Source organism: Aspergillus terreus, genomic scaffold, assembly GCF_000149615.1.
Source record: "Aspergillus terreus NIH2624 scaffold_7 genomic scaffold, whole genome shotgun sequence".
NCBI classification, from domain to species: domain Eukaryota; kingdom Fungi; phylum Ascomycota; class Eurotiomycetes; order Eurotiales; family Aspergillaceae; genus Aspergillus; species Aspergillus terreus.
This window is the reverse complement of record NT_165930.1, coordinates 822,240-841,185: the sequence shown is the minus strand read 5'-3', so window position 1 is coordinate 841,185 and position 18,946 is coordinate 822,240. Positions and strand designations below refer to the sequence as shown.

Genomic DNA, 18,946 nt, shown 5'->3' with positions numbered 1-18,946 from the left:
CTGTCCCTTTCCTCTTCTCCCCAACCCCATCTCCATCATCCTCGTCGTCGTCGTCGTCAAAACGGACACCGATATGTCATCCGTCGTGCATGGCTATGGGACTCCTTCGGACTAACTCTGCACCGGATCTCCCTCGCCTGCATTCTTTTCTAATCATTCTATCTCGGAGAACCACCACGATATCGCGATCTCCGTGCCGGGGTGGCTCGCATAGGTTACCCGTTACAGCAACTGCTCCTTCTGGACCTCTCGAGTTCTAAACGTTGAAAGCCTAACGACTCCGGGTGCAGTCTCCGAGCATATCCCCTGCCCCTCTTCGTGCTATCATTACCTTACCCCACGTCTGTCCAACATGGTGTTCTGCGGCAAGCCGAGCAAAGGCTGCGGCGAATGCCGATCGCGCAAGATCCGCTGTGATCAGGCCCGCCCGACCTGCTCCCAATGTATCAAGGGCAACCGCGTGTGCCCCGGATATCGCGATGAGCTGTCGCTCATGTTTCGCGATGAGAGCCAGCAGGTCGTTCGAAAGGCCAAAACTGGCTCATCTGGCCGTCGGGCCAAAAACACCCGCAAATCCACCACACACACGTCTCCGAGTGGCAGTAGTAGTAGCCAACCCAGCCCACAACCGCCTTCAAAATCATCGCCGCCAACGGCGACGCCGAAAGTCTCCAATGATGTTAGTAGTGATCCGCCCGAGATTGTGGATTTCAACGATCTCTCCTATCCTCAACAGTCTCCCGAGTCGGTCCAGCTTCTCACCCCGCATTCTTCGCCGGGTCTGGGGTTGCAGCCGTCCTATCAGTTTACTAAGGATGAAGCTTATTGCTTCTCCCTGAGGAATACTGAATGGCCGGGCTCCTTCTGGATGATGGACTTTTCCCCGGATTTCTTCAGAACTACCAACGAGGGCTCCCCAAGTCAACAAGCGATGCAAGCCAGTCTGGTATCGGTGGGATCAGCGATGCTCTCACGCATTCGACAATCAGGGTCGCTGAAAATCGATGCCGAAAGAGACTATGGTCATGCATTGCAATTGCTAACTGCCGCGGTCATGGACGAAGAAGAAGCCAAGACCAATGCAACGCTTGCTGCTGTGTTACTACTGGCTATCTTTGAGGTAATACCCGCCATCCTTGCTTGGTTACACTACATCCGTGTGCATGTGGCTGACGGGAGCGGGCAGGTCGTCACGAGTAGAACGCCCCGAACGATTGAAAAGTGGACCAGTCATATCTATGGGGCTGCGGCGCTGCTTGAGCTACGAGGGGCGGAGCAGCTCCAGGATGAAGATGGACTGAAGCTTTTTGTGCAGTTGAGATTCCAGATTGTATGTATATCTCCATCGCCATTCTCTACAACTGGGCGTTTTCTAACGTCGTACAGATTACCAGCTGTTTGCAGAGAGCCGCTCACGTGCCACGGTCGGTCCTAGAGTGCGCCAAAATCGCCATGTACTTGCGGCCACAGACCGAAGCCTACGGCGACCGTTTGATTACCATCGCGGGTCGATTGTCTAATCTACGCGCCGACATTAACCGGAAAATGCGGACTGATCAGAGAGAGATCCTGTCCGCTGCGTATGCCATCGAAGCAGAGCTGATGGCCTGGGTTGCAGGTCTCCCTCCAGAATTTATGTATACCGTGGTTGAACATCCCTCTCCGGATCCGTTTGCCAACATGTTGGGTCGGACTGAGAGTCCTTGCGGTAATCGATACCATATTTACCATGATTTGTGGCTTGCACATAGTTGGAATCAGTACCGATGCGCGCGGATCATCGTCAGTGAAATCATCCTCGGCTGCCTCCGACGGCTGTCGTTCCGGTCACCTGCGATGGCTATCTCTGGGGAACTTCAGAACCACTGCACTCGGCTTCGCAGCAGCACACGAGAGCTCGCGCGTGACATCTGCGCGACTGTGCCCTTCCACTTTGGCATCGGAAACGTGGGCACTAAGCCGTCCGAATATCTTCCCCTGAACCAGGCCTACTTAGGCGGGCTCCTCGCTCTCTGGCCGCTGGTTCTGGCGGGTGCAACAGAGGGGAAGAATCACCCATTGCGGGTCTGGGTGATCGATTGTTTGCGAATCATCGGACACACTATGGGCATTGACCAGGCATTGGCCTTGATTGAAGTCCTGGAGACGGAGGTGGGCATCTTTGATGGCATCGAAGATGGCGAAAACGGCGTTTACTTCCTGGAATACGGAGGCACCACCGCCGGGAACAAAGTTCTTACAGGCACCTGGGGTGCTTGACTGTCATGTACTTCTTGATACATGTGTATATATTACGTTCCAATGATGAGTTGATGACCGTAAAATTTAGCCTTGTAATGGATGGTTGTCCTGCACAGCCTAGTAGAAAAAGGGTTGATGGGGGGCGGTGCTGCGGCTCAGAAAATGCCTTGACACCTTACAGCCCCATCCGAATTCCCTACCCTTTATCTGCACACCGGTTCATTATTCTTCTTTGATCAGACCTTCAAAGACAATTCGTAAAATTCCACGGGCTGATTTGCCCTCCTGTTAGGGCTTACCCCTTGTATCTCTTGCGCCCCTTGGCAAAAGCGAGGGATCCTGGCGGGGTTCAGGCGCATTTCAAACAAGTTGACCACCGGGCAGTGTAAGTATGTACCCATGGTTCAGTATGATTTTGAGCGTTCTTCTTACAATGAAGTCTGGTAGACAGTCAATATATGCAATGGCGACATCACTAACAAGGCTGAGTTGTGGTTCGCCCTGCAGCTTCCTATATAATGAGGTCGTGGGCGTCAAGGTGAATCGGGAAGGAGGATAAGTTGAGACTGGCAGTGAATCTCTCTTGACTACATACACTTATCATTGGAACTACACAATCACAAAGCCAGCACCATGCCTTTCCTCTGCTTTCGCTCCTCCCGGTTCACCAGGGACACTACCCTCCAAACTCAACAAGACATAGCCGCACCAATGGGCCATCGACAGTCGCGGACGAAGGGACACCAACACTACACTGCAACGTCCTCACAGTATCCCGAGACGAAAAGCAAGTTTCTCTCGCCAGGGGGACCTAATCTATGGTCTCCCCCACCGTACTCCGCCTCAGCGACCCAGCCCCGACAGTCCTTCAGCTCCGTCTCCAGCGACTCCCCCTATGCCTTCCTGCGCGAGTTCGATACCATCTTCGTTGTTGACGACAGTTCTAGCATGTCTGGCCACCGCTGGCAGGAAGCCGAGGACGCCATCGCTGCCATCGCCCCCATCTGCACCAGCTTCGACCAAGACGGCATCGACATTTACTTCCTCAACCATCGCAACCGGGCGACCCGCTACACCACCGGCGCCTACCCGAACGTCACGACCTCCGAGGCCGTGCGTGAAATCTTCCGCAGTGTCCAGCCGCGCGGCCCGACGCCGTTCGGCCGCCGGCTGCACGAGATCCTGGGGCCGTACATGCGTCGGCTGGAACGCAGGGAAGCCAACGCGGCGGACGACTACGGCAACCACCACCCGGCGCGCGATGATCCCGGCACGTCGGTGAAGCCGCTCAATATCATCGCCATCACGGACGGTGAGTTCACGGATGACGCGCAGAGCGTCATCGTCGACGTCGCTAAGCGCTTGGACGGCCCGCCCATTCGCGCCGTGCCCTGGCAGGTCGGCATTCAGTTCTTCCAGGTCGGCGACGATGAGGCGGCGCGTGTGTACCTACAGGCGCTGGACGATGATCTGGGGGTGTTGAGTCGACAGGACAACCTCCGGGATATGGTGGACACGGTGCCGTGGAGGGGACATTCCGGCCAGACGTTAAATGCGGACGGGATTCTGAAATGTGTTTTGGGGGCCGTGAATCGGAAATATGACAAGCGGGATGCGTTTCAGTGATCGTTCTTGTTTCTTTTTCGTGTCTTGCTTTCATTCTTTCTCCGCTGTTTCTTTCTCCATGGATCCGAGATGTCGATCTTGCCCGCAGAGGACATGCATGATTTTATTGGAGTTCAGGTTGGTGAATAATGAGGGTAACTGCTGGTCATGGGCAACTGGAGCTGTTCTAAGACAAAACAGGACAGGATCAGGCGAGATTATTACTAGCTTTCTGCAGAAGACGAACTAAATCTAATTATGCTTCAGATGCTTCTTAATTAATCTAAGTGCATAGTGATGATTCAGGCTCATTGTTTGTATGCAGCAGCATTGTCACATGTCTCCATATATCTTGCAATACCAGTAACATCGGACGTAGACCACAAGACTTCCGTATGCAAATGGCACTCCCTTGCGCGCAATTAGCTCGACAACAACCCAGAGGAACAGGTTGATGCATTTCTGCAGCCTGTAAATAGCAGGCAGTGGCGATCTCGGTGCCTATTCTGTACGGTGTGGCATTCCTGGTTATATTACCCCTATTGTCTCTACCAAAAGAGGATTCAAGCAGCTTCACATGCTTTGACTAATATCTATGAATGCCTCCATAGACTTTTCGCAGCGTTCTGGACGGGGAGAGTAGATTCAATACGTTTAGATGACGGTCATAACGAAACGGGTATACTCATTTTGTCTACCGAGATAAAGCTCTGATAATAGGCCCAATATGATGAGCCAAGAGCCACAAAAACGCAAAACACTATAGGTCGTCTCATGCAGGGCGTTGCAAGCGAGTCCTGCCAAAATCATAAGAAACCTCCTCAAAGCTTCCCTTGGAAAGTATCAAATGTCACGTATCGCGACATATTACCAATCCACTGATCCGGTTCGATGCTGGATATGGCCAGAGGCTCGATGTCGTATAGCCACAGAGCCAGCGTCACCATAAAAACCGACAGCGCAACACTCAACAGGAAAGGACGGGTTGCGCTCTTGGGCTTTCCCTTGGGAAGCTTATACACAGAGCCAGTCAGTCTTGGACTATCTCACCGTTGAGGAGGGGACAGTGACTGACCTCGTAAACCCAGCCGCTCAACCCTGCTACCTGCGTGGTCCACCACATGTAAAACGAGCTCCATGGGTACACTGCCCAGTTATATCCCGTTTTTGGGTCGATGTACCACTATATCAAAAGCGATTGCGTCAGCCTGTGTCCAGGGGACTTGTCACGGAACCTGCGAGGGGCTTACACTCCGACACGCATTCGTAAACACTGTTTTCTCTAGTGCGCCATGCAAACGCTCATTGTATTCTTTCTCGCTGGACGATTTGGGCTCAACGGAGAGAGCAGACCCCGCTATCACTGGTTTGATCACTCGCGATATGAGGTTCGTGTAGCTGCCAAAGAGCTTAGTTTATTGAGCCCAGAAGAAAAATCGGGCTTCCTTACCTCTCGATAGAAAGAACGGCTGAAGTGTGTCCGCGGCCGGAATTGGGGCCCAGGATGTAGAAAAAGTTGGGAAATCCAGCCATGCCGATGGAGTGGAAGGCTTCTATGTAACCTACGTCCTTCCAGTGCTCGCTTCGGCTGCGTCCATGGCGGCCTCGCAGATCGGCATCGAACTGGGTCAGAGCGAAGCCGTTGGCTAGTGCCTGGGCCATGGTCAGCTCTGTTCGAATAGCGGATGATAGTAGGAGATGCAAGAGCCACGTACAATCACATCTGCAGGGTATGTTGTGCCTGACTTGGTCACGACGGAGCGCTCATTAACAGCGACAATAGGGTCATCGGTGAGATGGACGTTCTCTCGATTCAACGATGCGATGTAGCCGTTGTGGTCGAAGACTCTTCGCTAATCTGTTTTCAGCCTGACTGTTGCATCCGTAATATCTGGGGAGGATCGTGGATTTACCTTGCATCCAACCTCATGATCGGGCATCAAAAGCGGCCAGTAATGCGCTATTTGTGGGATTAATACTCTGTAGTCCATAGTTGAGCAAGCTGCGGGCCAACTCACCTGGTGCCGTTGCCTTTATATAGCGCTCGCTAATTTTCGCAGTCTGTGTTCTCATTTTTGCTCCTTGCTCGGTCGTGTCGAACTGGGGAGTAGACGTTTCGAGGTACAGGAAGGTGAGGAGCCTAAGAGAGCGCAGAACGCCGGGTAGGTAGCGGAACACTGTCCGCCAAAATGGAGTAATTATGGTGTTGTCTCCCCCAGGGAGGACGTATTGACTTGACTGCCACGGTTGATTAGCGACATTTCGCCAAACCTGGGGGACAGGGAACCAACCCGGATGAATTGCGTGATAGAGCGGACTTCTCCTGCTACGGCGGGTACCAACTGCGTGGCGGACGCTGCTCATAAACTATGAGTAGCGTTCCATGGAGCCGACAGGGGATGACTTACCTCCATTGCCAATCACAATCACGTCTTTGTCTCGCAGCGAAACGCTGTGGTCCCATCTGGCTGTGTGGATGATGTTTCCTTGAAAGCGGTCGATGCCCGGAGCATAGAACGGATTAGGGTTCGTCAGTGCTCCCACGGCCGAAATGAGTATGCTGCAGCGCTGGACGTACTCCTGGCCGCTGGATAGGTCCTTCAGCTTGACCAGCCAGGCTTTGGTGTCGTCTTGCCAGGAAGCACCTATCCAGTCGGTATTGCCGACCAAGTGGCCGGACAAATCGAAACGGTCCACCACGTCATTCATGTATTGGAGGACTTCATCCTGTTTGGGGAAGAAGTTTGAGAAGTCTGGGTTCTGCGCATAGGAGAGGCTGTATAACACGGCGGGAATATCAACGCCACAACCTGGGTCTGAGATGCTCATCAGCTGGCTTCAACGCAAGAAATGGAGAATGGTAACAGGTCAAACATACAGGTGTTGAATAACCAGGTACCGCCGAACCCAGCTCCTCTATCATAGATCACAAAGTCGTGGCATCTCAGTTTCTGTTTCAGCTGGCAGGCCATTGCCAGGCCCGAAAACCCGGCTCCCACAATAACGACCCTTTTGAAGGGAGGGGACTCTTTCGAAGCCATGACGGGAATATCTTTCGGGTTGTTACGGTAAGTCAACAATTATTGCTTTCATGAAGAGGTAACTCGGTGAGTTGGCCGGCTGTGTTCGTTTTATACTTGAATTTTGAACATATGACTCGGCGCATACCAAGCCATCAGCTGCACGTCAGTCGAGCAACATGAGAGATCGCCAGAATGGGGCTGTGAGGGCCCGGAATTTTTTTCCTGAGTCACTACAAAGGTGATCAACAGAGCTCAGGATGCCTCTGCTGCGTGTTCTATTGGACCGATAACAAGACACTGCAATGATCCCAAGCCAGTACCCTCGAGACGTCGTACACTCCTATCATATACGCGAGATTCTAGAAGTGGAAGTCTCTTGAAAGTCGGTCAGCGATTATACCTCTGTTGTCGATATCCGGATCAAGGAAAACACATCCTTCCATAGTGAGTATGCATAAATTAACGATGATCATCGGATGACTTTGCCAATCTTTATCTGTAGAGCAAAGTTGGAACGTTAATCATAGTTGTCTAGGGTATGCTCCTAATCGTTCTATCAATAACCCAAGGGGGATACCTGGGCCGACCAAGTCTAGGCTCGAGTTCTACTTCTAGAAAATTAGGCCCGTTCAGCTTTGGGTTCTGTCAAGCTACTAGGTTATTCTAGGCTTCTCATAGAGGTGTCTAGATATACAAGTCAACTTTCATCCAATGGTCATAGAACGCGCTGGCCTGGAAAGGTCAGGTTACCCGAATGGTGTTGTATACCAAATCCCGATGCATTCGAAACATGCGCGAGAAACCCCGAAATTCCTTAATGTTGGCTCCTTGCAGTTGCCAGGTACTTACTCCTATGTAAACCAATCAGTAGCAGTGTTGGACGCAGTAAAGGCGAATGTGCGGGAGTACGGCCAAGAAGAAGGTCTGACAAGATTGCATACGCATTGGTACACAGCCGTGGCAATCATATGCTGTGCTACTGGGCGATTCGCGGTCACTTTGTCGGTCGATTGCCTAGGTAAAACCTTCGTGTCGCTTCCCCGGGCACCAGCATGCTGGTACTCGTCTCCGTCAGACGCCTCGCTTCCTTATCTTTTGACGTATTCCACACAGATCGTTCAACCCATCTCGAAGGATGGAAACTGCATGCGAGATGACTGTTCTGGTAAAGACGAAGTAAGGTTACGTCTGTATAGAATAGAGCGTGCCGTCATCGATGCAGATCGGCGCCTCCTGTCGGTAATTGTCGGGAGATCTTGGATGCGCGCCAAACGATTCGTCGGGATGAGAACCGATATGGGTGGTTTCGAAAATCGTTATCTTTTTGAGAATGTGCAGAATCTCAAAGCTTGTGAAGACCTCGCTCGTATGTGTCCAGTAAGGTCGGCTTGCAGACACCGCTCACCTCCGCTCCTGTTAAAGAAACTGGCCTTTTTTGAATTCTTCAAACTGTAAGTACTCTTACTTGTTGAAGTAAGGGTATGATGGCACCGTTGACGTGGGCAGAGAGCACAGGTCTGTTGAAAATATGCACCTTTGCTTTTCGGGTAAACACCAAGAACGAGACGCATTCGCCATTGCTTCATACCCTGTCCAGACAAGATGAATGGGAACAACATCACTCTACAACTATATAAGACCCTGTATGATCTTTAATTCTCTAGAAGTCAGTGCCATACCAATCTTCAAGTTTACTCCTTTGTAAAGTCCGCGTTTCTTGCCCTGGAGTCATCATGTTTTGGAGTACCCTCCTATACATTCTTCTTGTTACGGCAGGCTTGGTATTCAGAGCATCGCATCCAGGCTTCAAACAACTTCTTCAACTATTTATCGCCTGTTTTGTAATCAGCATTGTGTTTCTCCTGTCAAAACTGATCATAGCAGCCTGCCTGTGGCGACGCCTGATCGTCCTCCACCCCAATGCCAGGAACGACTTTGTAGGCAAACCCCTTCTCTTTCCAGCCCGATTATCCCATGCACGCAGGTTCCCACAGATCGAGCGATACAATTACTGGTACGACTATTTCATGGTGGGAGTGCCAGTGGGACTTCGCGGCCGCATTGGGAACCTTCTCTCGATCGATAACCTGCCAGCGTGGGAGCACAGCCGGGAGAAGTGCTGGTTTACCATTGATCCCACTTATTATCTCGATCCTGGCAGTGGAGATCGATCCTTGGAGGAGAAGTTGCATATCTTCTTACAGTCTCAGGTATGTTGATATGCGAACCCGCTCTTCAATCGCCTTGAATAGAAATAACGCCGTCCAGGGCGAGAATCCGCAAGAGTTCCCATATGCATACCTCATCAGCGTCCCTCGCTTTCTATGGTGGCAGAAAAGCGCTATCAGCTATTGGTATCTATACTCGTCCGAGCGCAAGTTGACGGCAATGATCATGGAGATTAATAACTCTTTCTATGAGAAACGAAACTTCTTCTTCCGTCTGACCGGGGATGACATCGCTGTTGATTCTCCCCAACCCCAAGCAAGTACGATCACTGCCACGGCGAAGGATACTAAGGAGCGCGTCTCCATCCACTTCCACTCTTCTGCATCTCAGAGCAAACATTACAAAGGCTCCTGGGAGAAGCTGATCTTCGGATCTCCGTTTGAGAAAGTAGGAGGATCCATGACGGCCAAATTCGTCGACCCCATGCTGGGGCCTTCGCTTCAATCTAACCTGAGCTCCAATACCCCCGATGGCCAGGTGAAGGTGACTAGTCGTCTTGCTTCATGGGGAGAGCCCGTGGACCCATTATTGTCCGACAGTTGGAGCATTGCGAGCTTCGTCGCCCGTTGGACGCATGTCGGTGCGCTGTCTGCACCACGTATCGTCAAAGAGGCGCTCAGAATCCGCTTTCGCGGAAATCTGAAGTACCTGCAGCGACCTGAGGTTCGGGCGGACAGTGTGCCGCGAAAGCAAACCAAGGTTGAAAGGTATGCTCCTTTCATATGCTTCTCTGCCCATTAGTTTAGACATCTAACGTCTCTTGTATTGCGGCAGAACCATGGAACTATTCTTCCGGGAGTATCTGTCTCAGCTCACTGCGCACTGCCAGTTCCCGATCTCCATCAAATACACCCCTCCGAAACGGTTACATTTTGAACCCATCACCTTTCACTCTCCCATGACCCCAACGTCCTCTCCTCGACCCGTCCTGACCATCACTCCTCTCACACCACGATTCTACACCTCCTTCCCGGAGCATCCAAGTGCTGCAGAAGCTTTCTCGGCAGAGACAGCAGCATCCCCCACAGACGCTGACCCAAACTCTCGCCGTCTGGAGGTATCAGATAACTCGCTCCTGGATCAAGTGCTCAGTACAGCAGCGCATTCCCTGGACAGTGAACGAGAAAAGACAGCCGGGCAGGATAGCAAGCTGTCGCACGGAAGACTCGAAAGCAAGATGCTTGCGGCCATAATTGCACGTCTTCGCGGTTCCCATTCCACCACCTTCATGGATCGCTTCGTGCTATCTCAATACCCCGCTGCAAAAGATCGATTGGCCTACCAGTGCAATATCCTACGTTGGCACCTTGCCCGCCGCCTCCCCATCGAATCCCAGGCCATCGTGACGTTGTGTTACATCGCTGTGCGGACGGCCATCGTGGGCATTATGTTGCGGTGTGCATACTCTGTCTGGGCAGAGACCGAAGTGGTTCAATGGCTTGTTGAGAGAGCCTATATCACGCCTGGTGTTGGGGCGCTGGTTTACGGCGGATGGGAGATGGTGACTGGGTACATTGGGGAGTATTACTTGAATCCGTTTGCTTGGGGGGAGGGGTTGTGAGGACACTGCCAGTAGTACGGAAATCTTTAATGTACCTAGGTAGGTGGTCTTCCTTGCTGACCGGCGTAGGGTCCTGGTTGGCCACATGAACTTGGTTTGAAATTGTTCACAGAGAGTGAGATCTGTAGTACAGAGATAGTGAAGACGAAACGAATAAAGATGTCCAAAAATCGGCCGAGTACGGAGTAGTTCGGGAACTCCGTGGAGAGGCTGAGCATCAGCCACAACGCTGGGGGTCCGCTAGTGCGATCGGGTGGTTGCCCAGCAGCAGGTACCAGGTACCGGGTGAGACTAGTGTAAGCGACTGGGTCTAAGTGGTCAAAAAGACCCCGAAGGATTCTCATTTTCCGAGTTGCTGGGTAGATCCAGGGCGCCTGTCACGGATCGTCTGTATCAAGGTGGCTGGCCTGGGAGCGAGCTGATTCGATTGGTGCCTGCAGTGGTTAGTACCTAGAGGCGCCAGGGCGTGGTCCGTGAGAGTGGGATCTTCGGCGAAGTCCTAGTCAGGGCGACTATTGACGGATGGAAGGTGGATTTGACAAATCACCTAGAATGTCCGAACATGGCCATTGGGGTCCCAAGACTCTTGCCTGGGCAGCAGTAGATGCATTCTTCTCCGACTATTTTGAAGATATTGAGTATGGGCAAGAGATGAGAAGGAGGCCATCAATCGGTCCCTCCGGATGGGGATGAAGGCAGCCGATGGTTAAGACGAGCTAATCCCGAAGCGGACCCAGTGGGTCGAATTCTCACGTGGCGACCGGCGGGGAGAGGATCGGCGCTTACCTCATCCGGTCGTTGTTTGTAACTCGCTGCATTCGGATGTGCAACACAAAGCATCATACAGCTTTGTACGAGAGCCACGGGGACTAGCTAGTTACATGTGCCATCTTATCAGCGGGATTATGCTCGTCGCATATTATAACCCAATGGTTGACGGTCTCTGCATGGCTTCTCGCGTGGCTGGCTGTGGCTGTTGTGATCCATCCATCCATTGCCCCCCCACAGCGATCTCATCGTTGCCTCCCTAATTTTCGCTAGTCGCTGGCGCTGCAAACCTTCTGCGCTGCTGCATTCAGCCATTCTGACGTGGTGATTCCGTCGGCCGGTGGATCCCACCATGATGATAGGCGTGCTTTGCAATTGTCCATCAGCTAGCTGATCTCGATGGATTGGATTTATATTTCCGTTCTCCGATCGATCTCGGTCCGTCAATCGGCCTTGATCCTTTTCCTCGTCCCCGACGACCACAGGTCTGCTATATTGCTTTTCACTCCCCCCTTGGACGTTCCGATTGCAGCCACGTGTGGAATCATTTAAACACCCACCGCAACCCCTTCTCCAAGCGCCGACATTCACATTCTGCGACATCCTCTCCCTCCCCCTTGACCGTGTCTCGGGATCCGCCTTGTCGGCGCTTCCGGTGCCTCTTCCATCCGTGCTATTGGCCCTCCTCAAAAGTCCAGGCTCATCCAAATCAAACTCCCCTACTGTTCGCGGCTACTGAATCGTGCCATTGCAAGGGTTTCTAAAACAATCGTTCGTCTCGACTCCCGTCTAGCGTCGGATGGCGCCGTTGTTATTTTGAGCTCTCCCCGACCAATCCGCTCGGGGCCCCTATCACACCTGCGACCCTCGAAAGCAATAAAGTATAACGGACTGCTCGAGACTCGTCGAGCTGTAGTCCGTCCACTTGCTTTGCGTTAGATTTCGTCCAGGCTGGTCTTGGGGCACAATCTTCCTCTCGTCGTATATCCTACCCATTTCTCCCTCGCAACTCCACAAATCGCTCATTCTGCAACCATGTCTTCGACCACACTAATGACGTTTCTTCTGTGGGTATTTTATCTCCGTCCGCTCAATCTCAGGCTAATTGGAAACCAAGCTCGACCAAACCCGAAGTCAACTCGGTCAAATTGTTGGGCTCGTGGGACAACTTCTCCAAGCCCTATATCATGGAACGAGACAAGCGGGTCGGTCCTGGTCATTGGAGGGGGTGCCACAACTTCACCGATATCATTTGCGATGGATCTCCTAGAGACATGTCCACTGCCCGCTCAGGGGGCCTCAAAATGGGAGGCACCTACTGGTACTACGTACGTTCACTGTCACCAACTTCCCCCGCATCAACGGAACTAACAAAGTCTGCAGTACGTGCTAGACGACGATGTGGAATTCTTTAACCAGGCCGAACCCGTTACCTCTCTCTGTCCCCTACTCCCCGGACAACCCGTCAATGTTCTCCAAGTGCCCATCATTCTCCCCGATACACGAGCAGCCCAGGCCGGCGATGACAGCGCCGGCGCCCTGAACGCCGATCAGCGGACAATGAATCCAGACGACAAATACATGAACCCGCGAAGACCTCCTAAGCCGAAGCTCCGTTTGCGCACGTCGCCTCCCCTGTTGCAACAGCCGGCTCCAAATTGGTCATTCAGCACTTCTCCATTGGGCCTGATTACCAACAAGAGTGTCTCCCAGCCGACCAGCTCATCGGCAAGGGGCAAGAAACAAGATGCGGCCAAAGGCTCATCCAAGCCCGCGCGGTCGGTGTCTCCACCGCGCTCTCGAGGCTTGCGGGCAGCGTTCCGGCAATGGAATGCGTCGTCGCCGGATCTCGGTGCCGCGTACAGTCGAGATGGCGAACTTGAGAGACCAGTGGCGGCGTCCGGCTATATGGCGCTTGGAACATCCCGCGATTGCCATCGTGGATTCGATCTGCATTCTCGAAACGGCTCCAGGAGTCTGTCATCCAATGCGACCGACCCGCAGAATGACGTTACTCCAAGACGCCCCGCATCTACTTGCGAGCCTGGTTTCATGCCATTGTCTATTCGGGACCGGCGTGCTCTGAACTCCAAATCGGCGGAGCACGCATTACCTCGGAATCCATTGACTGTGCAGACTAGGCCAGATATCAAGATTTCCGCCGTTGTCGATAGTCGCAATATTCATTCCCATGCGACTCAGGAGTCGATCTCGTCTTTGGATTCGCTTGTGTTACAGCCAACGGCGACTATTCCTCGTCCGTCAGAAGATGCGACGACACCCACTGCCTTCAATTTCCGTGAGAAGCGCCTGCCCACGCTACCAAACTCGCCATCTTCCGTTATGGACGAGGCGCTCCGTGAACTGGAAGAACGAGAGCGAGAGCTGGACACCGAGTACCTTGGCAGTCACTTTTCAGATTTCAGTGAAACGGACGACTCAATCGCCAGCGACTCACCCTGCGAGAGAAGCCACTTCTCGGAGTGGAGTACTGACACCGAGTTCGTTTCGCCAGAGTCCATGACATCCTCGCAAGCATTCGGCGACGATAACCAAAACTCCCCTGTTCCGGACACCTTGGAAGTGCCCGACCTATGGAAAACCTCGGCTCCGACCGAAGCCAGCGATCCCGATACTCCCCATCTCACCGTCAATTCCAAACTATCCCCTACGACGGTTGGGACCGACTCCCCGCGACTGGAGCTCCCCCTTCCTCAGCTAAGTGGGCCATTCTCTCCTTCTGATCTAGACGTGCCGGGTCTATGTATCGAGGACGCGGACGAGGTGGAGAGCAATCCAAAGCGGCATGCGGCCTTCTTTGGAGCGATCAAGTCCATCGAAGGTCTTGGGCTCCCCCACAGTCCGGACGCGTCGGCGATCCACTTCGCTGGGGGTGCCAAAGGCGAAGCTGTGAACGGGGAGAATCGCGTCACTTCAGGGGAGGGTACTGACCGTTACAGCAAGACATCCTTTCCTGGCCAGTCCGTCATGCAGGAAATGATGGACGAATTAAGTTATTTAAAGAACATGATCCAGTCTGGTACTGGGGGTGTTGAAGATATCTGAGATGTCTAGTGCTGGAAGGAAGCTAGGTAGCATTTACATAGATCATGGATAGAAGTGACATAACCAACAGAACTGAATACATTCTACCATTCTCTTTGACCTTTGAATCTGTAACATCAATTATCTTGCTGCGCCGCGTAGCGACATGTCGACTCATGGAGTTTGTATCGTCCCGCTCCGGGAGCTTTGGGGGGGAACAAAAAACAAACGCGACTGCAAAACACCGCCTGCCAAGATTGTTCCCCATCCATCCCTCCAAGGTCTAGGCTAGCGGTAGCCAACAACAGATTCCACATCTGTCGACAAGATAATGGATTGAATGCGTGACCGACCTTAAAAAGCAAAACAAACATGGCCAGTGATGGTTGTCAATCTTCCTCGCTGCGCCATGAGCCGCAGCTTACCCCCGTCGGGGAGAAGTCATTGCCCGCCAAATGCAAGCCAGGCAGCCTGACGTACTGTCCCACCATGGACCTGATCGCCGTCGTTACCAAGGATGACGAACTGTGTGTTTTTCGCCTGAACGGGCAAAAGGTCTTTGGAGGCTCCTTTAAAGGCGACCCCTACCTGGATGAAGATGACGGTGGAGGAGAGATCCGAGGGCTAACGTGGAAAAACAATGGTACGGTCTCTTTCACTGCTATGCTAACATATCACACTTCGATCTTCCTCTCTATTTCCTTTTCGCTCACGCTAATTCTTACCAGGCCATCTGCTCGCTGTCGCGTGCGCGGACAACACCGTCCGTATCATTAGTTCGTACAGTGGGAAAACAGTCCATCACTACCATGCGTACCAGCCAGAAGACGAATGCAAGCCCGTGAAAGTCACCTGTCTGGGATGGGGAGTAAATTTCACAGACAGCAGGGCGGTGCAGCGTCATCTGCAGGACACCAGCAACCAAATCACCCTTGACGAGCTGTTGTCGCCAGAAACAAACCCTTCGACAGCTGCCGCCTGGTTCAGGGCAGACCTTCCGCGCGAGCTGGCCCTCCTGGACGTGGAGAACTCTTTACCCAAGCTGAGCACGCTACCAGCGACCGGAAGCGAGTAGGTGCACGATTCCAACTCTCCTAACCGGCCGTCCCGTCGCTAACTCGGACACATCAGGGATGACGTGTTTAGTTCCCGCGCGTCCATCGACGCGATATTCCATTCCGCGTCGAAAAGCACCAGTGACGCCGTGGACGTCCTGCTGGTCGGCGCGGACAACGGCACAGTCCATCTGCGGATCTTCGATTGCTTCGAGATCGGCTCTTTCCAGGTCGGAAGTTCCGTGGGCAGCGCGGAGCAGTGCGCGATCCTGCGCCATGCTTCCCACCCGCTGAGCTCGACCCATGCGTTGCTGGCTTCCACCGCGTCCTCGGGTACTGGTGCGGGCACGTTGTCCTTGCTCACGCTGGACCTGAGGTTCATTACGCGTTCCGGACGGTATCTCGCCCTCCTGGCGTATAAGACCACGCAGCTGCAGAACTTGCTGCGCTATATCAGTCAGGTGCAGCGGCAGATTGAGCTGGAGTGGAAGAACGCGCAGGAGCTGCCGATGAGGTATATGCGTAGTGTCAACCAGGATCTGGAGGAGAAGTGCCATTGTGACTTTGTTACGGCAGCGTATCATCTCGTCGTGACCGGGGATTGTTTTGAGCCGCTACGGCAGTTTCTGGTCGATATTGTTGGCGAAAGGGTAGGTTTTGTGTGTTGCTTTGAGCTGCTTTGAGAACTGACGGGTTTCAGGGACACAAACGATGGGAGAAGGCGGTCTCGACGGGGTATGAGAATGTGCGTCGCTTGACGCACGAGTGTCTTCTCCCTGCTCTAGAACGATGCGAGGTGTTGCTCAGTCGACTTATCGGACTGTCCAAGTTTCATAAACTGAGCGAAGTACTTGGGCTGGAGACTTCGGGTTTGAATGCCATCGTTGAGACGCTGGATTGTCTTCATCTCTTGGCCCACAATATCCTCATCTACACGAACGAGGAACTATCCCAGTTCAACGCGTTCTCTCGATGGCTTCGCCATGAGATCGATATGCAGAGCGCCGAACCGATGTCTCAGACGCTGGAGGAGCTCATGGACAAGACCGATTTGGTCGAATACCCTCAGACACTCAAGTACATCAGGGGCGCCCTGACCAAGAGCGCTCTGCGGCATTTCGTACAGCAATTGCCCATGATGGGCCAGCCACGACCACCCCCGGCTGCATCGGATAAATGGGCGCCCACGGGACACGATCGGTCATTCTACGACAAGTTTAAGAAGCTCTTGGAGCACCAGGTCCAGAGCTCGAATGATGAGAATACCAACGAGTCACCCAAACTCAATGATCTGACCAGGCGATTGGGGCTCCAGTTCGAAAAGGTGTTTGGTCAGATTGCGCTGACGCAACGTCGGGGCATCCTGCATCGATCACCGCTTTCTCTCCACGCTGATTGTGATACGGATGTTGCTGATATGGCCATGGAATACGAGGTAATTAGGCACCGTGGCTATCCTACTGTCGGCTTGCTGCTGATCATTTTAGGACGTCAACGGTCAAAGCTCATGTGTGATATATGTGGCAACCAGATCCGTCAAGTCACCCCGTTTAGGTTCGTGATGTCCTTCGGCATATTGGCGGCCCAAGCTAACTCCTCGTCTAGTCTACGTCTACCGCGTGGTCCTAGACTGCGAGAACGGCGTTAGCTCGACACGAAGCACCGCTGTCGGGGCTCTGGATTTCCAGGAGGGTGAAGTTCGGCAAATCCAGTTCGTGGCGGATGATACGGTGATGATTCTCTGGGCCAATGGGAACAGTAAGTCTACCATCCGGGATACGGGTTAGACAGGTGCATGGATGTGCTAACATGATGTGCAGAGGTTTCTCATCTTCTAAATTTCAAACTTACACCTACCACTGGGGCTGAGCTGGATGAGCTGGCCGCAGCCAACGAGCCTACTATCCCGCTCCTGGTGGAGTTCACAGACATAGAGTCCAGGCCCGGCGAGACATCACCTGCGTTGGAGCCGATGACGGTGGATGTCTTTTCCTGGGGCCTGGTGAAGCATGTATTCCCAGCATCGGGGGCTAAGGCTCGACCGCTTCGAGTGGACGTCAACGGACGACGTGGACGACGGGCGATTTGTGTACTGTATGGAGATAGTATGCGGTATGAGGTGTTGGACCTGGATGTGGAGCTGGATGAAGAAGGAGAGGAGGGAGAGGAGTAGGGGTCACGGTACGTAGAATACCACTGAGCTGGGCTTTGTCTTGTTCGTTCCTTTAGTATGCAGTCCAAGCTTCTATACAATTTATTTATAGAAAGAAAATCAGGGTCGGTCAGTGGTCGCACCAACCGGCGTTCTGACCGTTGTTTGTCATTGTTCCTTTGGCGGTCTGAGCTTTGTGACGGTTAAGGGTCGCGACGGTTACTAGATAAAATTATGCGAGCAATTCTCCAGGCTCGAGAAATGAGGTGTATGAATCCACCCAGTGCTGAGGGTCCATTAGATGATGAGATTTGTGCGATGGGGTTGAAGTGCGCTGGTTTAGGAGGAAACCATGGCGGTCGCCGGGGCCACGGGAGGGGACAGTGGGTGGAGCGCTGGAAGCAGCAAAATCAAAACAAGCAAAACACTGCAAAGAGGGGCAGGCAACGATGATTCATGATTCTTTGTTTGGGTATGTGGTGGGAGCTGAAGTCTATTGTGGACGATGCTGTGAGACTGGCCGGAGTCAAGGAAGAGCTTGTACATAGGAAAACAGGAAGATCGTTCGTTTCTAGAAGACCGAACGAAAATTAGCGATGGAAAGCCCGGACTGGACGATTATTGATTGCTGCTTGGTTTGATGCTGGTGGTCTTGCAAGCAATCCTGCCCACTGACGGCGACGGTAATACAGTTGTCACATACGGTAGAATCATGACTAAGATGGAGACCTATCCAATCACACCCCCTAAAACAGCACTGACAGAACGCTACGGTACCCGCTGTTGCTCTGCCTCCCGTCTTCTGGCTGCCAGTCTTCCCCCCCTCCTTCGTCCTCTCTCCCTCCCTCTCTTCCCTCTCTCTTGGATTTGACCCTGCATTTCCCTCTCCTTCTTTTAGTTCGACTGGTCCGAAATCAGAAAAGGAAAAAAATACAGTCAAGCGACAACTCCAAACTGCTCTATTCTTGCTTACCCCCTTCTCCCTCCTTACCCGCCCCGGGCGTGATTGATTTTTCTTTGCCTCCTTCTCTTGCCGTCTGACGGAAGTCGTGGTGGTGGATGTCTCGTCATATATCCACAAAAACAGCCTTCCGTCTCAACTAACTCCACACAATAATTGTCCTCTTCTTCCACTCCCTCCCATTCCTTTCTCCCTCTCTCTCTCCTCCAGAACCTTAATTTTTCACCTCTTGCAGTCCTCGCTCTACATCTTCGTTGGGGAGGTTTCTCATTTCTGCCGCTTTTCTTTTTTTTCTGTTCTGTTCTA

At 52.8% G+C, this 18,946-nt stretch overlaps 6 protein-coding genes across 6 annotated transcripts; 5 read left to right on the top strand and 1 right to left on the bottom strand.

Annotated features, from left to right (window-relative positions):
- Positions 1–352: 352 nt before the first annotated feature.
- ATEG_05228 (Zn(II)2Cys6 transcription factor domain-containing protein) lies at positions 353–2,259 on the top strand (the record flags this gene model as incomplete). Its single annotated transcript, XM_001214406.1, has 2 exons — positions 353–1,330; positions 1,387–2,259. 2 exons carry the CDS (start codon positions 353–355, stop codon positions 2,257–2,259), a joined length of 1,851 nt encoding a protein of 616 aa, XP_001214406.1.
- Positions 2,260–2,874: 615 nt separating this feature from the next.
- ATEG_05227 (uncharacterized protein) lies at positions 2,875–3,867 on the top strand (the record flags this gene model as incomplete). The annotated part of the gene is made up of 1 exon (XM_001214405.1): positions 2,875–3,867. The coding sequence occupies one exon, from the start codon at positions 2,875–2,877 to the stop codon at positions 3,865–3,867; it is 993 nt and encodes a 330-aa protein (XP_001214405.1).
- An 800-nt stretch (positions 3,868–4,667) lies between these two features.
- On the bottom strand, positions 4,668–6,887 carry ATEG_05226 (flavin-containing monooxygenase; the record flags this gene model as incomplete). Its single annotated transcript, XM_001214404.1, has 9 exons — positions 4,668–4,859; positions 4,922–5,029; positions 5,097–5,244; positions 5,297–5,499; positions 5,562–5,699; positions 5,760–5,806; positions 5,865–6,188; positions 6,255–6,662; positions 6,725–6,887. The coding sequence occupies 9 exons, from the start codon at positions 6,885–6,887 to the stop codon at positions 4,668–4,670; spliced, it is 1,731 nt and encodes a 576-aa protein (XP_001214404.1).
- Positions 6,888–8,602: 1,715 nt separating this feature from the next.
- ATEG_05225 (uncharacterized protein) lies at positions 8,603–10,659 on the top strand (the record flags this gene model as incomplete). The annotated part of the gene is made up of 3 exons (XM_001214403.1): positions 8,603–9,079; positions 9,138–9,805; positions 9,873–10,659. 3 exons carry the CDS (start codon positions 8,603–8,605, stop codon positions 10,657–10,659), a joined length of 1,932 nt encoding a protein of 643 aa, XP_001214403.1.
- A 1,955-nt stretch (positions 10,660–12,614) lies between these two features.
- ATEG_05224 (uncharacterized protein) lies at positions 12,615–14,428 on the top strand (the record flags this gene model as incomplete). Its single annotated transcript, XM_001214402.1, has 3 exons — positions 12,615–12,755; positions 12,811–14,149; positions 14,388–14,428. The coding sequence occupies 3 exons, from the start codon at positions 12,615–12,617 to the stop codon at positions 14,426–14,428; spliced, it is 1,521 nt and encodes a 506-aa protein (XP_001214402.1).
- Positions 14,429–14,961: 533 nt separating this feature from the next.
- Positions 14,962–17,700, top strand: ATEG_05223 (putative anaphase-promoting complex component Cut20/Apc4; the record flags this gene model as incomplete). The annotated part of the gene is made up of 7 exons (XM_001214401.1): positions 14,962–15,115; positions 15,201–15,543; positions 15,619–16,177; positions 16,228–16,962; positions 17,015–17,081; positions 17,133–17,285; positions 17,348–17,700. 7 exons carry the CDS (start codon positions 14,962–14,964, stop codon positions 17,698–17,700), a joined length of 2,364 nt encoding a protein of 787 aa, XP_001214401.1.
- Between the last annotated feature and the right edge of the window lie 1,246 nt (positions 17,701–18,946).